Source organism: Strongylocentrotus purpuratus, unplaced genomic scaffold, assembly GCF_000002235.5.
Source record: "Strongylocentrotus purpuratus isolate Spur 01 unplaced genomic scaffold, Spur_5.0 spur5_scaffold_7, whole genome shotgun sequence".
NCBI lineage: Eukaryota > Metazoa > Echinodermata > Echinoidea > Camarodonta > Strongylocentrotidae > Strongylocentrotus > Strongylocentrotus purpuratus.
In genome coordinates, this window is record NW_022145613.1 from 1203677 (window position 1) to 1221092 (window position 17416).

Here is a 17416-nt window from a genome sequence, read left to right on the forward strand (position 1 = left end):
GCTTCGATACCGAGATGAACTTTACTGCCCTGCCTCTATCTTCTATGGAATTCGACCGGGGTACCTTGGATACATTAACCAATATAACGTCCTGTCTATACATGCCTTCATTCGGAAACCTTTCAATGGTAGAACTGTTGATTGATGTTCCTGCAGGATGGAGCTGTGAGTCCCATGATTCCTGGACATTTCCAGATAACAAAACATCCCTGGAACCATTCCGAGTTAATGTCACTAGAGAAAGGGAGCAATATATTCTGAGTGTTTTCAGCATAGGTGACATTTGTGCAAACAGTACCAGACTTGTATGTGACAAATATGTCAGTTTAGAGGCTAGCAAGTTTGAGATTGTGACAAACCACTCAAAAGTATCACTCCATATCAGTGGCATGGACACTGTCCTTTTACATGATCAGTTTCAGATAAATCCAGATGGCTCTGCTGTTTATTGCCTAGAAGAAGCTGTATCTGAAGGTCGTAACTTACCTGCTGGTCTAGACATCATGAACATAGTAGGAACTGTCCTGTCAATTATGTCACTTCTAATCGTCATAACCACATACTTAATTTTTCCTAAGCTTCGTAATGTGGCTGGGAAATCAGTTCTAACTCTATCTGTTACTCTCCTATTAACATTTCTATTGATTTTCGTGGGTGGAGTGAATACCCAACATGATGGTCTATGTAAAGCAGTAGGAGCTATAACTCATTTCTTCTGGCTCTCCATTTTTTTCTGGATGAATGCCCTTGCCATAGATCTGAATCGGACCTTTGGCTCCCATGCTAAATTTCGTGTCGGCAACAAATCTCAAATTTTCTACATCTGGTATTCCTTGTATGCTTGGGGCATACCAGCATTGATCGTAGGTGCTTGTCTGGTTATTGACCTGTGCGACTGCACCAATCTGCACTTGAACTACGGCAATGATGGGCTATGCTGGTTGTCTAGCGGGAATGTGAATCTGTTTGCCTTTGGTGTACCTCTTGCAGCACTTCTGTTCCTGAACGCGATCCTGTTCACAGACACAGTGGTCGGGATTAGACTTACCAAAAAGGCCGCAGAGAAAGCATTAAAGGAGCGACCAGCCCTGGCCAAAGCAAAAGAAGAGTTGTCCCTTTATATCAAGGTCAGTATGAAGCTCTGTTCCACAAGAATGCGCTAGGTATCTTAAGATGGACGGGGGGGGGGGGGGGCGGCAGATACTTAATATAAATAAATAAATACTAAATAAGACTCTTAAAGGTAACTGGGCCAGGATTCAATTTGATACTTATGTAATAAATGTGAGTATTTTACTAAGTTCTTGGCTTAGAAAAAAATACTTGGCCAATTAACTTTGGTATTCCGTTGAGGCTTTCGGCTAAGTATTTTACCGCAAGTTTAAGACAGGTCTCTAGATTTTGGAAACACGCATGCGGTCCCTCCGTTCCCGGAGTTGGGGGGGGGGCAGGGCATGCAGAACATTAACTTAATGAAGGCTTTGATTCAATTACTTATCATTCTTTTAAGGCTGCAGTGGACGAACACGTAGAGGTGTCGTGGACGAGTGGATATGTCACCGGACTGTGGATCACAAGGTCCGCGGTTCAAGTCCCACCGCGGCACTAATTCCTTTGGCAAGACATTGATCTACATTTGCCACTCTCCACCCAGGTGTTAAATGGGTACCCGATAGGATGCGAAAGCTGATGTGCATAGATTAGCAAGTGTGCGCTTGTAAAAATGACGCCTGGCTGAAATGCTTCCCAGGGAGTGGAGAATGTGCATACATTGTGTGCGGGTAAGCCTGAATCCAATGACCGGGGTAATAATATATATATCTGTAAAGCGCTTTGAGAGGACCTTCGGTCCTGAAAAGCGCTATATATGAACTAGCTATTATTATTATTATTATTATTATTATTATTATAACATATTTTTGAATGATCTTTTCCTTATAGTTGTCTGGTGTCATGGGTTTTACATGGATTTTGGCTTTCGTCTGTGAATATGCCAACATCCCAGAGCTTTGGTATATCTTCACTGCCATCAATTCCTTGCAAGGAGTCTTTATTCTTCTTGCTTTTGGCTTCAACAAGCGTATTATCGCCATGTGGAAGGAGAAACTGGGAGTCAGGCCTGATGATGTCACCTCCAGCACTGCTGATACAAAGAGCACCAATACCGGCAATACCATGGTTAAAAAATAGATACTGCAAATAAAATGTTATGACTCTTTTAAAGATGTAAAGCTACTCTACCAATGTTATGGCCTCAAACGCAGCTTCTGTGCTATGATTATTAATACATATAAACAACCTTTCTTAATTATTGATCCTGCTTGTCGACGGCTGGCCATGTTTTTTTTTGTTTTTTTGGCATGATTAAAACTTTTTGGACACGCCCAGTTCTTGAAACGAAAATGTTTGTGTACGAGTGGTCAGAGAAAGGACTATACACATCTCGGACAACGCATGTTCAAAACATATCTCACGACCATATTACATTCAAGATAAGTCAAAGAATTTGTTGCCACTTTTGGTGGCTGCCATCAAACACATCGGGGTATAATGTGATTATAAGGATATGGAAAGCTGTTCACCGTAATACACGATCAAACTTTAAACATTTTTACGTCTTTGAAGTCGGTGTGGGGCCCGCCCACCATCTAGTCGATCTGTAAAAGACGTCCTGAACTAAGTACGGGTTTAGCAATAGGTGTTATCTTCTGTGTTGTGATCATTTAAGTGAGAGGGTAGTCTTATCATCTTGGATAACAATGAGAAAGCATTATTGCAGGATGTCTAGCTATATGTTTTACATTTGCCCCAGGCGCCATACGATAAATATTGGTCTACAATTTTTCGTGCGATTTTGGGGGCATCGTAGGAGGCTACGGGCTACGATGTTTGAGTTCACATTATCTACAAGCATCATGCCATTTCTTGTATTGGCCCTCGGGGGCAGGCCGAGGTAAATCCGTACAGAGGCTATTCGGAAATTGTACGAAAATCGTGCAATTTCAGTGCAGTAGCTGAGCTGTAGCCGTGCTGTAGCCGTGCAGTCTCCGCAGCCTCCGAACAGAAATCGTATGGAGCCCGTTTGGAAAAATGTTTGGCCCTTCTCAAGGCGGCTGTAAGATCATGGTGTGTCAGCTGTGGGGTTTCCGCGGGATGACTGCTCAATGTCACGGATACTGCAGGGGTAGCAAGCAGTGACCTTGCGATAGATGTGCGGTGGCCGTGCGAATGTCCAACGAGTCTACCATCTCTGTACGATTTTAATTTTGCCCCCATGTTCACCAAAAAATCGTGCGTTTGCTGCACGTTTAGCGCAATGCCACCTACGACATGTCTACGGGCTTACGATTTTTTGGGACACCCCCACCTAACAGGATATTGCCGCCGGGAAAATGATAAAATGATTTGTCGGTAATTGGTGGCTAGTTTTGTTGGTAATCGGTGGCTTCTACACCCTGACAAAAAAGAAGAAGGTAAAAACACATTAATTTTACCTTTAAAAAAGTTGTTTAAACAATTTAAAAAATACTGCGTACTACTTTCCCTCTCCCCCCCCCCCCCCCCCCCCCCACTTTCCGCTTATTCACCGTCTTGCTGTTTCGGCGCTAAATATTTTCTAACGAATCGGGCAAAAAAAATGTTTTAAAGCTTATTCGCCGGCTGGCTGATTCGCCACTAAAAAAATCTCACAAATTGGGCTCCCCCCTCCTTGGCGCCGGCTCGATCCGCCCCTGTCTACATCCCCACCCTCACTGAAAAAGGTCCCCTGGCCCCCCAAAAGCTTACATACCAGGCGCGCCGGAAGCAGTTTGGGATTGGGGGGGGCAAACATTCCAGGGGGCTCACCTTCCGAGGGCAGTGACGTAATGAGAAAAAACGTTCGGAAGGGGGGGGGGGGCAGACGAAAAATCTGCATCACCACCAGTCTTACACGTTATATGCAGGTCCCGCGGAACGTTTTTCAAAGTGAAGTATTAACGATCAGGTAGAGCGTAAATTGGCGTGGGGTCCAGCCTCGGCAGGGTGTCAAGGGGCTGAGCCCCCGGAAGCTCAGGGATTTTAGGTATTTAATTACGGTCAGATGAGCATCCAGGGGCCCGCCTTAGGGCCCTTGGTGGGGTCCGGGGGCGGAGCCCCCGGAAGCTCAGGGGTTTTAGGTATTTAATAATGGTCAGATGAGCATTCAGGGGCCCGCCTTATAGGGCCCTTGGTGGGGTCCAGGGGGCAGAGCCCCCAGAAGCTCAGGGGTTTTAGGTATTTAACTACGGTCAGATGAGCAACCAGGGGCCGCCCTAGGGCACTTGGTGGGGTCCAGGGGGCAGGGCCCCCGGAAGCTCAGGGGTTTTAGGTATTGAATAATGGTCAGATGAGCATCCAGGGGCCCGCCTTATAGGGCCCTTGGTGGGGTCCAGGGGGCAGAGCCCCCAGAAGCTCAGGGGTTTTAGGTATTTAACTACGGTCAGATGAGCAACCAGGGGCCGCCCTAGGGCACTTGGTGGGGTCCAGGGGGCAGGGCCCCCGGAAGCTCAGGGGTTTTAGGTATTGAATAATGGTCAGATGAGCATCCAGGGGCCCGCCTTATAGGGCCCTTGGTGGGGTCCAGGGGGCAGAGCCCCCGGAAGCTCAGGGGTTTTAGGTATTTAATAATGGTCAGATGAGCATCCAGGGGCCCGCCTTATAGGGCCCTTGGTGGGGTCCAGGGGGCAGAGCCCCCGGAAGCTCAGGGGTTTTAGGTATTTAATTACGGTCAGATGAGCATCCAGGGGCCCGCCTTAGAGCCCTTGGTGGGGTCCAGGGGGCAGAGCCCCCGGAAGCTCAGGGGTTTTAGGTATTTAATTACGGTCAGATGAGCATCCAGGGGCCCGCCTTAGGGCCCTTGGTGGGGTCCGGGGGCGGAGCACCCGTAAGCTCTGGGGTTTTAGGCATTTAATTACGGTCAGATGAGCATTTTTTATGCCTTATTTGTGACATTGGCAGGTCACTTATTTTTTCTCTCCGTCTTTCTTTCTTTTTCTCTTTAACATACTTTTTCAAAAAGTGAGGGGGGAGGGGCTCGAGCCCAGCCACTTTGCAGACCATGTCATAAAGGCTTCTAAATAAGCGTATTTTTCGCCCGACTGTAATTTGGGAATTTCTTATTTTCCAACAAACGCATAAAAAGGTATGACTTTAAAAAAAATGGAGAAAAAATACCGGAAAATCATGTCATAATAGCAACATGTGTAAATCACTGGTATCGTATAGATATCCCCCCCCCCCCATCAGTACGCCAGCGTTCAGGGGCTCATGTCTTCTCACCCCTATAACAAAACCAAAAAAACAGACACGTTTTCCCATTCTCGCACAATATGTCCACGATATGCGCGTATCGCTATTATAAACCGTATAGGTAGCATGCGCAATGTTTATAAAAATTTAATTCCTGTGAACTTTCCTTTTCTTTGAATGGAATGGTATATGTGCTTTAATTCAGGTTTTTATTATTGTTATGTTCTTTTGGGTTAAAAATACAAACCATGTTTTCTTTACTGCTTTTTTTTTTTTTTTTTGGAGGGGGGGGGGGGCGTTTTGGGGGGGCAAAAATGCGTTTTGCCCCCCCACTTTTTTGACTGGGGGGGCAACTGCCCCCCCTGCCCCCCCCCCACTTCCGGCGCCTATGTACATACTGTAGTCACACAGCATGTAGGCAAGGAGTGGGGGAGGGGCGGTGGGGTATGTATAATAATAATAATAATAAACAATATTTATAAGGCGCTTAATACTGGTGTCTCTAAGCGCACCATATTCTGACTTAACAATTATTTACCAAAACTTATAATAAACACACAACTTATACATCTGTTCTTTATTCAATAAATCAGGCATATATAATAATAAAAAAAATAAGATAAGAGTGAGATCAAACAAACATACATACAAGAGGTCAAACATAGGATCAAACATAGGATCGAACAAACAAAAAATAAGACGGTGTGCACCTCCTTTGACCGACTCACAACTGCAGAATATTATTTATGAATTAAAAAGGTGCGTTTTCAGCAAGGACTTGAATTGGTCGAGAGAATGAATATTATGAAAGTGCGCTGGTAATTTGTTCCAAAGGATAGGGGCATTTACTGAGAAAGCTCGGTCGCCATATTTTGTAGCGGTACGAGGTCCGAGGGTTAACTGCAAGGTTGATGATGATCGAAGAGGTCTTAAAGAACTAGAAGAACGTAAGGAAATCAAATCTGAAAGATATTTAGGGGCTTGGCCATGGAGAATTTTGTATGTAAGAAGAAGAACTTTGAATGTGATACGATGGTGTATGGGAAGCCAATGAAGAGAACGCAATATTGGGGTTATGTGCTCAAACTTTCTCGAGAGAGTAACAAGCCTTGCAGCAGTATTCTGAATTCTTTGAAGTGGAAGTAGGGACGATCGCGGAAGACCAGAAAAAATTGAATTACAATAATCAAGGTGGGAGGATACAAATGCATGGGTTAATTTTGCAGTTGTGGGCCGGTCAAGTAGTTTCCTAATTTTCCCAATTTTGAAGATTCCAAAAGATGCCGATTTACATACGTTTTTAATGTGCTGTTGAAAAGTAAGATTTTTGTCGATTAAAACACCCAGGTCTCGAACGTATTCACTACCCTTCAGTGAGCCATCTCTGGTAACCAAGTCGGGGAAGGAATCGGTGTTTCTGAATTTGGAAGTAATGTGGATCATTTCAGATTTTCGTTCATTAAGGCAAAGTCTATTGTTATAAGACCAGAACCTAATGTCTTCAAGGCAACTGCTGAGTTTCCGAGTCGCATCATCCTTCCCGTTAGGCTTAAGAGTTATATAAATCTGAGTGTCGTCAGCGTACATCGCATGTTGAATCCCCTGGTGAGAGTTAATGACTTTAGACAGTGGGCTGGTGTAGAGAACGAAGAGAAGTGGGCCGATTACGGAACCTTGAGGAACGCCGCAGATCAGTGGAAATGTTGCAGAAGGCGTGTCGTTGATGATCACACGTTGACTGCGATTGTGGAGATATGAGCGTATCCAATCAAGCACAGTTCCGGTGATGAAAAAGTCATTTTGCAGGCGATGAAGTAACAGGGTATGGTCGATGGTGTCAAATGCAGCCGTATAATCCAGGAGGATGAGCACGGCTTCATTACCCTTGTCTATGGCCAGGAGAAGATCGTTCAGGACTTTAACCGTAGCAGTTTCTGTTGAATGGTGGTTCCTGTAAGCAGATTGATGAATAGGAAGCATGCCAAATCTCTCGAGGTGGGCCTTCAGCTGAGCAGCCACAATCCTCTCCAAGACCTTATCTAGGAAAGGTAGATTTGCAATGGGCCTGTAGTTGTTCAGTCCATTTGGATCAAGGTTCGGCTTCTTGAGAAGAGGAAGGAGTAGGGATGTTTTAAATGATTCCGGGACATGACCAGAAGACAAGGAGAGATTAAACATCTTGGTGATAACAGGGAGGAGTTCGTCAAGGGTGTCCTTCAAGAGCCACGTGGGAATTGGATCCAATTTACAGTGTTTAGATGGTAGTGATTTGATGAGCTTCCTGACTTCCGAATCAGATACAAGACAGAATTGGGAAAGTGCATGATCAGACGACGAAGCGCAATATGTGACTGCTGGCACCGGAACTGAGTCAGTGAAGGAAGATACCAAATTGGATACCTTCTCGCTGAAGAACCTAGCAAACCTGTTGGCAAGTTCACTGTCAGATGAGTGATCCGGAATAATTGAAGATTGATTTGGTGATGAGAGTGACTTTACAATGCTGAACAGTTGTTTGGTGTCAGCATCTGCAATAAGATTCTTGAGATACGTTGACCTAGCATTGTAGATGCATTCGTAGTAAGAATCGCATTCTTGACGATACAGTTCCCTGTCAACACAAAGCCCTGACTTGATCATACAGCGTTCCGCCCGGCGCCTTCGTCTCTTTGCCTCCCGCACGTCTTCGGTAAACCAAGGCGCTTTAGGTCTAATTGTGACGGTTTTGACTTGAAGAGGAGCATGCCTATCAATCAAAGTACCCAAAAAGGAGTTGTATTGATCTGCAGATCTAGAGGGACATACAGGTTCAGAAAGTGGATGGAAGATCAGTTTAATGTCATTGCGTAGAGAGTCCATATTGATGGTTCGAAATTTTCTGAAGCTCACTTCCTTCTTCGGGTTCTGGGGCCTGGTGAGGCTGACTGTAGCAACTAGTGCACAATGATCGGAAGGGAGTGAAGACAACAGCTTCACATGGTCGATGTCGTCTGAATCTCTGGTGAATAATAGGTCAAGGGTATGGCCTGCTCGATGCGTAGGTTCATGGACATGCTGCTTAAACCCAAGAGAATCAACTCCGCCCATGAAGGATTTTGCAAAATTATCATTGGGATCGTCAACATGTACGTTAAAATCACCTAAGAGTAGAGGGAAGTGATCGGTTACAGCAGCACCTTCAAGAAGAGTTAAAAATTCCTCCCGAAAGGTGCTGTTAGAGACATTGTTACTTGTGGAGGGAGGACGATAAATACAGTACAATCTAGCAGCAGAGGATGGGGTAAGGTTGATTATTAAATCAAGTAATTCAAAGGAAGAAAAATCATCATGGGAATTTACAGTACAACGAGCTGTGGATCTATAAAGTACAAAAATGCCACCACCCCTAGAAGACTTACGGGGTCGGTGAGTAAAATCATAATTAGGCAAGCATAACTTCATATCGGCCAAAGTGTGACCGTCCCTATTATTATCCCCAGATAGCCATGACTCAGTTATGACTAATACATCAAGGTTATTGTCTACAACTAAATCAGTAACTGCATGTGTTTTATTGGTCAAGGATCGTGCATTCCATAGGCCAAGTTGGAGACCAGTGGATGGCACAGAAATAGGTGCAGAGTATTGTGACCTTGGGACCCTACGCTTACGGGGCTTACGTCCGCGGTGAGTTTGACGTCGGCGACCGATACCAAGCTCACAAACCCTGGTCCACACAGGCTGAGATAGCAGCTGGTAAGGCTGTCTGTTCAACTGATAGAGAGCATTTAAATCATAGCAAATACGACTTGACGGTGCATAATCAGTATATTGAGATGTATGAACATGATCATGATATAAGTTAAGACCATCGAGGTTCTGTGGGCCTGGGTTAGGCTCAATATCGCCAGAGAGTAAGGTACTCAATTGGAAACTTGCTGTAGTATTACTATAATACAATATTGGTCTACTACAGAACTTCAAACTGCTTTTAACAGGAATGTGTGGATTCAACCACCATTTCCTTACAACAAAAGACAGGTCAGAACCACTGTGAGTTCTCAACACAGCTGTAACAAGTGTTACACACAAGAGCACTTTCAAAAGTCTAATACCCTCCATTGTAACAGGAAAATACCTTAAGAGGATTACACAAAAGGAGTATGTGTGCACAACAATTCATTCAGCTAGAATACAAAGATCACAGACTCAATGAAGTGTACAACAAGATATGCCAGAAAATGTACAGTAAAGTGAATGCAAATGGCAGAACATCAGAGTTCAAGTAATACAGAAACCAAGTACAAAAATGAAAACATAAGATACTCAACATTCAAACCAAATTACTCCTTGTAAGTTGACTAAGCTGATCCTTGACCAATAAGAACTCACTTAACAGCAACAAAAAACAAAATCAAGCAATCTTTAAAGTGAAATTAGAGCAAAAACACAGAGCCTAAATGAGAGAGGCTACCCCTATGGAGGTGCACATAGAAAAGTATGTATGTATGTATATGAACAGGGCTATGCCTGTAATACTTGAACAATATTGTGGAGGAAAAATATCTAAGAAATTCACATGTAGGCTACAGTAGAATACATACAGTACATAATTATGGTATAATACTTATATGTCAATCTTTAATTGTTGATTGTGCAATATAACAAACGTAGTAAAGTGATTTAAATTATTGTTCAAAGAATGGTAAATTATATTAAATTAGGAATATAGCAGCAAATTTGTTTCCAACACATTAAAACAGTTTTACCCCAAGTGGGGCAAATGTAGTAGTAAAACTTCCACTAAATTGACGGTGAAAGAAAAGTAGTTCCTCGATTTAAAAGTTTGTTTTGTGATTTTGAGGAAGAATTGTTATATTTTGAGTCATTTTTGGGTCACCCTTTGGCACAATTTTTTTTTTAATTAAAAAAAAGAAAAATAGGGGGGGGGGTCCTCCAAAACACACACACAATTTGAGGGGGGTTCGCCCCCCCCCCCCTCTGCGTACGCGCTTGGGTCCTTGTGTATGGGCGCAGAAATCTGCCTGACACAGCAGTGTATGTAGGACACACATTGCATCTTTTCATGGTTTGCTGATGTTCTGCGTGTGTTTAGCTTGGAACGCCCCTGTGTCAGTTTACACTTGAGTTTACCTTTGGTAGAAGTAAGTTTTTTTTCTTAATGTCAGAGTTTGATAGTAAAGATTGGATGATTTGATATGTTTTTATGTCGTTGAGGAGAGGAAAATAAGGATGATTTTGGAAGAAAAATGTATTTTATTTTGTATTTGACAACTTCTGATAGAGTAGTGTTTCTTCATTGTGATGGTATCCAATCAGTCAAATTTTATTGGTCGTTTACATCGTAATTAGAGAAATTGTCATTTAATATAGCCTACCTGTATTTAGTGTGTGAATTATTGATCATAATGATTTCGCCGTTGAGTGCGCACGATGTAAACATTGGGATAAAGATGGCGTCGCCCAAGGAATCTTGATTATTTCTTGTTTTTTTTAGATATGTCATTTGATGTACCATTATCATTTCTATGTTCATTCGATGTATTTACATTGTTTCACACGGCCCCAATGGAAATCAGTCTTGTAACTGTTTGGGCTTTTTTAACCGTGTATAAATAAAGATATCAATTCAATTCAATTCAATTCTCTATGTTGGTAGGATTTGGTGAGTTACTTTATGTTATTTGTATACTGTGATAATGTTTTAATGATTTATTATAGGAATTGCAAGTGAGGCGCATTAGTTGTCACTGTGTCAAATAATATTGCGGTCTGGGACCAATGGTGGAGGGAGGGGGGGGGGGGGGCCGGGGCCCTGCCCCCCCCCCCCCCCCCCCGCTTGACAAAAAAAAATCATGTAAAAACACGTGATTTTTACCTTTTTGGGGGGTTGGGTCCCCCTCCTTGTGCTCAAGGGGGGGGGGGGGTGCAAATTTTTAAATTTTCGAGGACCAAAAAAAAAAAAAAATGTGCTCACTACCCTCCCCCCCCCCCCCCCCCTTTTACAGAGCAAATTTTCGGCCGGCGCGATTTTCAAATTTTCGGGAGCAAAAAAAAAAAAAAAGTGGGCCCCCTCCCCTAAAAAATCCTGGATCCGCGCCTGTCTGGGACTGAGCTGTTTTGGGAACCTGGAGCTGTTGCTGTAGCTTCAGAGACCTTGGGTAGGAATTATAGTATGTTAATGATAAATTATTTAATTGGTTTAATTGGTAGTGTTGTTTCTTGATGTATTTTGAAGATGCTTTTATATAATATGATGTGCTATATAAAGACTTTGAGATGATCTTTTAGTATTACATTGGCAGTGATGTACATTTAAGGTACTGTGTCTCATTTGCAGGCCAAACAAAAGAAAAGGCTAAATTCCAACGGCATTTGAAAGATAATACTAATTTAGAACTTTCCTCAAAAAAGGGGGCTTGAAAATGTCTTTAAGTGGGAAAATAACGACAATAAGTTGTCGAATCGACTTAAATGATACCAAAACAGTAAGTAATAGTCTGATTTTCAGACCATTGTACCGAATGGTCGTACGTTTTGTGCTGCGCAAAGATTCAATCAGTTTCATTTTGGCCATTACAGGAAGTGGGTTATTGATGTAAACAAATGCTCATGTACCCTTTAGAGCTCATTTTATGTATGTTATTACCAAAGACTCAATAGTGTCCGACAGTGAAGTCTAGCAAGTAAACAAGTTTCCTTGCATAATTTGAATATTAGGACACTGCTAACGTTTAAATTTTACAGATAGGACATACATAACATATTCATAATTCCTGTAAGTTCTACATAATTTGATGTTGGCTGCAAAAGGGACATAGTATCTTTTATTTCAGTTTATGTAGACTAAATACAGTTAAATAATTAGGTTTGTTTATTGTAACAGAGAGAAGAAGAGACTGCAACTCGGTATTTGGAGGTTGGGATTGGAACATTTTTATTATATCAACAAGTAGCCTATAAAGTTACTGTCTGGTTACCTCGCCTACATTGTTAATTGCTAGTTATTATGTATGATGTTTCTGCAAAACCTACTGTTTATACATTTTGATGAGAATCTATACTTGCATTTATGTTTGTCATTTCTTGATTGATTTGCAGGGTTTTAAATTACTGCTGAAGATGCATGTATAGATGATCAACAAATAAACGGTCTTATCACCCACCCTTCACGACCAAGCTGCTTGGTCGAGTTCGGCTTCAACTCTTACTAGTCTAATTCCGTATTACGAGGTTATGAATTTAAATCTAATGCAATTATATAAAAAATGCAGATTCCATATTTAAATATTTAACCATTAAAGGTCTTTCATTCATACAAACTAAAAGGAGAAGAATATGCTGGACATGTTCGAGTAGTTATTTGGTTTGAAGCTGAATGACATCATAGAAAAATATTGCTCAATTTTAAAATTACGTAATTTATCATTACTGTACCATTATATAATAGCAGAGTTGTCATCATGACTTAGTAAATTCAGAATTCCCATTTTGACTGGATCATTCAAGGCTTATAATTATACACACTTGTCATTATTTCAAGTTAAGTTGGTAATTAGCTTTTGATGAATGTGGCAAGAACATTGAAATTATTAGTTTTATAAAAAGTTCTTTGTTCTATATTTAAAACTTGATGTTTCGAAATAAAGTTCAGTGTAAAAATAGTACACGTATATGTTTTGTGCTTTATTCTGAACAAGAGACTTAGCTTAAAGGTACGCAAAGCTTTGGGAAATTTTGACATTTGGATGGATAGTAATTCTTTAAAATTTTGATACATTTGGATGCCCTGTAGATGTATTAAAAGCACTAGAAAATTTAGCCCCTAAAACACTTCTGCTTTAGAGAAAATTGAATAATCAAAATAACCCGGTGTTCAAATATTTCAAATAGCGCCTGAGGTCATTCCATGGTAGCTGTGACCATGAAAATCTCAGAAAAAGCAAGTTCTGATATATATAATTTCCAAACGGGAGTAGCAAATCGATCGATTTTAGTCAAGAAACATTGTTTTAAATCTAAAGTAATATCAGCCTTGAGAAGGAGCTATACAACATAAAGAGTTTATTATTTACAATTGCATCACTTTAGACTCGATTTCAACCGCGACAACGATCATTGAATATTGTAAGATTGCATATGCTTCCAATATGTTCATGTGAACCAAATTCATGACCCTATACCAAAACTTTGTATTACCTCGACCACTCACATATCACTAAAACGATAACTACGACTGTAATAAAATAAGACATGACAATTTTATGGCTAGTTACTGCCAGCCATTTATGTTTGACAAAAATTATATCATGGTATGCAAATTCTGACCTCTGATAAGAAAGTTTCATGCATGTAAAAGTCTCTGGTTTATCGGATAGAGAATATGATCGCTGAAAGCAACACCGATATTCACTACCTTTTCTACATACACTGATTTTATAATAAACGTACAAGTTATTAAAGGGGAAGTCCACCCTCATATTAAGTTGGTTTTGATGAAAACAGAAAAATGAGAGAAACCAATAAGTGAAAGTTTGAGCAATGTCAGATGAAAATTGGAAAGTATGAATTTGTTGAGTTGCCTTCAGTGAAACTAAAATATGCAACACTGTGATGTACTTTGCGAGCTCCTCTCCAATTTGCTCTGTACAAAACTAATTCATAAACTTTAAGTTTCTTAGTTTAATATCGAACGACGAAATAGATTTTTTTTTTTTTAGAGGGGTTGTATTAAAAAAAAATTGTAATAATTGCATTTTAAATAGGTGAAATTTAATATAGTTAATTTTGTTAAAGGAAAATAAAGTTTTTTAGTACAGGGCAAATGGGAGGGGAGCTTGCAAGGTACATCAAAGAGTTGCCAATTTACGTTTTATTGATCGCACCTTCAAACTTTCTAATTTTTAATCGGTTTTTGCTCAAACTTTCACTGAATTGTTTCTCTCCTTTTTCTGCTTCTATTAAGACCTACTTAATGCCAGGATGGACAGTAGTTATAGTAGTTACTTTGGGATCGGCCATAATGTTATACTTATGCTATTTCTAATTGACTCGTGTACCAATAAAAACCAATAAGTTTTTATGCAGGATATTGTAAAGTCTAATGGAGGTAACTTGTTCTGACTTATATAGGCCATTTGTGCCCCGCGAGGGGATGCTACAGTGTATGCTTTATATTGCTTTGAATTGTAAATTAACGTTTCAGAAATCTTCAAAAGACCCATTGGGTCTTTTGAAGATTTCTGAAACGTTAATTTACAATTGAAAACAAGATGTTAAATTATATTCATTAATTGATTGACAAAATTGTATTTACACCTGTAAATGTGGCATCCATTAATCTTTGATAACACTCATTAGGGACTAGTCCAGAATCTGGCCTATTTAATCTTGATCTCCACCACACCAACGCTAACCTCTCCCTACTTACTTGCTTCCAGCCGATGATGGCGTGATCATTAAGGGGCTGGGCTGGTGAGCATAATTATGAGTTTGTTGATAACGCCATCTTCGACGGCTTGAATCAAGTGTAGGGAAATTATAAAGGACCGTGCAGATTCTGGACTAATTAGGGACATGTTTTTGATACATACTATCAGGCGCGTACGCATACTATTAAACAAATTTACTGAAGGGGACTAATGCAGCAATAGAGCATGGGGTAGATGAGGGAAACATCGAACAAAAATCTCAAGAAAAAACTGGAAGAGGGTTCAACATTTTTGTTTGTTTGTGTTTTTGTTTTTGTTAAGTCCTGAAATATAAAAATGTACCAACAGTAATTTTGAATTTTGAATTTGAAGGAGATGTCTTATGTTGAGTTGAAGTAGACTTCATTGATCATGGTCCTATCTTTAAAAACATGAGGATTGGTCCTGAGCGTTTATGCCTACTTGACTAAAAATATATTTTCAAATGTATGATGATGATGACAATGATAATGATTCACAGAATTGGTGCAAATATATAATGATAATGACATGAAGTATAAGAAGAAGATGAGCGAAATAATAAAAAGGTGAGCTAAAAGATTAAGGTTATATAGGAAGAATATAATACGAGTTTTAAATCTCCTTAAAGCTTTTGAGGATACAGTTCATAATTATGTGATCAATTGTTATTCAAAGTGAGTGTGACAGAAAACAGTTACTTTTTAAACGTGTTTTCTACAAACTGACTTTTGCTTGGAAATGCGTGGAGAGGACGGTTCGTGATGCGAGCGATTGTAAACAGAAGGAAGGGGAGAGCAACTTTTATGAAGATACAATACGATGACATAAATAACAAATTATGACGTCTCCTTTTTATAAAAGAAAGTAAATGACGGCCTACGTGGTTTTAAAAATTATGTTCTGCGCCTTCCTTTTCATTATTATAATTACCATCTTTTATTAATTCCTTTTTCTTTTTTTTGTGTCTTTTTCATTGGAGGGAAGGGTCCATAAAATTCGAATTACAACCATGGTCCAGATTCGATCATAATTATATGTCCTTCCTTCAACTCGCATCCCACTAAGATGGCGCGATCGCCCCAAAATTGTACCCGCCGCTTGCGAGGCTATAAAGAAAGGCATGGAGCATCTAACGTTGAGGGCGTGTTATCTATTTCCTTGTGTTATCAATTCAGTTGGAAATGAGTTCATCAAGCGTAAATGGGCGACGATGGGGTGTAAATTTGTCGAGAAAATTCGAAGGGTTAATAATCATCGCACATCTTATACAAAAGTCCTTCGCTCCTTGGCTATGCAAACTCGAGGTTAACTTAAAATCAATGCTATTTAACTTATTTGCTCAACGAAGAAATTTGACCAAGCAAGTGCAAACATAATTTGAACCAGGTGAATTATTATGCAATTTTGGAGTGAATGATTCGATTTCCTGTGAGCATGGGTGTCGATACTTACGTAATACCTATTCATCAGGGGGGGATGAATGAATAGATCATCCCCCCTGATGAATAGGTATCAGTTACGGATCGACACCCATGCCTGTGAGGCAATAATACATTTCGGTTGACCAATATGACATTGACCTCAAAAAGTGACTACGAGTGAGCAGATTAGAGAAACATTAAGGAGAGAGAGAGAGAGAGAGAGAGAGGTGGGTGGGGTGTGGGGGTGGGGAGGAATATCTCTCTCTCTCTCTCTCTCTTTCTTTCTCTCTCTCTCTATCACACCCTTTCTCTGTCTGTCTCTGTCTCCATCTCTCTCTCTCTCTCTCTCTCTCTCAAACACTCGCTCATTTCTCTTCCCCCTCTCTCTCTCATTCCCATTCTCTCTCTCCCCCTCTCTCTCTCTCCCTCTCTCTCTTCCTCTTCTCTACCTTTATCTCATTCTCTGTCTCATATCCTCATCACCTTTCCTCTACTATTCGAAGCTATAGCAGTCGCCTTCTCTCATCTCCATCATCTCCCTTCCCCCTCTTCATCCAACCCACATCAGACTCATCTTCATCATCTCCCTTCCCCCTCTTCATCCAACCCACATCTCATCTTCATCTGAGCATGCGCTCTCTTTTGTTACAAGAAACTGTAGTAACTCCTTCGTTCCGATTGGTTGGTAAAATTATGTTCTATCCCATAATCCCAGACATAGGCCGTTTTCAGAATGACATCTATCTTATGACAGTACAGCAGGTGTTTGCAACTTAGCAGGTATATGAGAACAGGCGTTCCTCAACCATAGCTTATTATCGAAACTTGAATCTTGAATCTCCAGTTAACAGGTGAGTTAAACTACTTTACGAAAATTCCCAGTCTGTTTAGAGCCAGAAGGTGATTAATTGTGTTTAAATGAATATGAGTTCATACCTTTCTGCTTTTCAGCCGAAGAATGTCATATTTTATACTTGGGTGTGGCACTAGTTCATTATACTGATGATAGTGGTTAAAGTAAGACACAGCGTAGAAACAAAACTCTCATTGTTATGTAAAATGAATCTCAAGACTTTCTTGCGCATCGTCCTTCAAAGCCATTCTGCTCATCAAAAATAATTGTGTGAAAATGTCCCTTTCTAATATCTAAAGTGATGTTTTCCAAACAATAACCTTCCGATTTTGTTCTTCTATAATACCATTTCACTCGAGATAGGAATTGATATTATTAATGAAAGATTTTTAATAAAAATACTTATCGATACTGTATTGTGT

At 40.6% G+C, this 17416-nt stretch overlaps 1 protein-coding gene across 1 annotated transcript; it reads left to right on the forward strand.

Annotated features, from left to right (window-relative positions):
• Positions 1–737: 737 nt before the first annotated feature.
• On the forward strand, positions 738–2285 carry LOC100888348 (probable G-protein coupled receptor Mth-like 1). The gene is made up of 2 exons (XM_003731361.3): positions 738–1127; positions 1942–2285. The coding sequence occupies exons 1-2, from the start codon at positions 738–740 to the stop codon at positions 2188–2190; spliced, it is 639 nt and encodes a 212-aa protein (XP_003731409.2). The 3' UTR covers positions 2191–2285.
• Positions 2286–17416: the final 15131 nt, after the last annotated feature.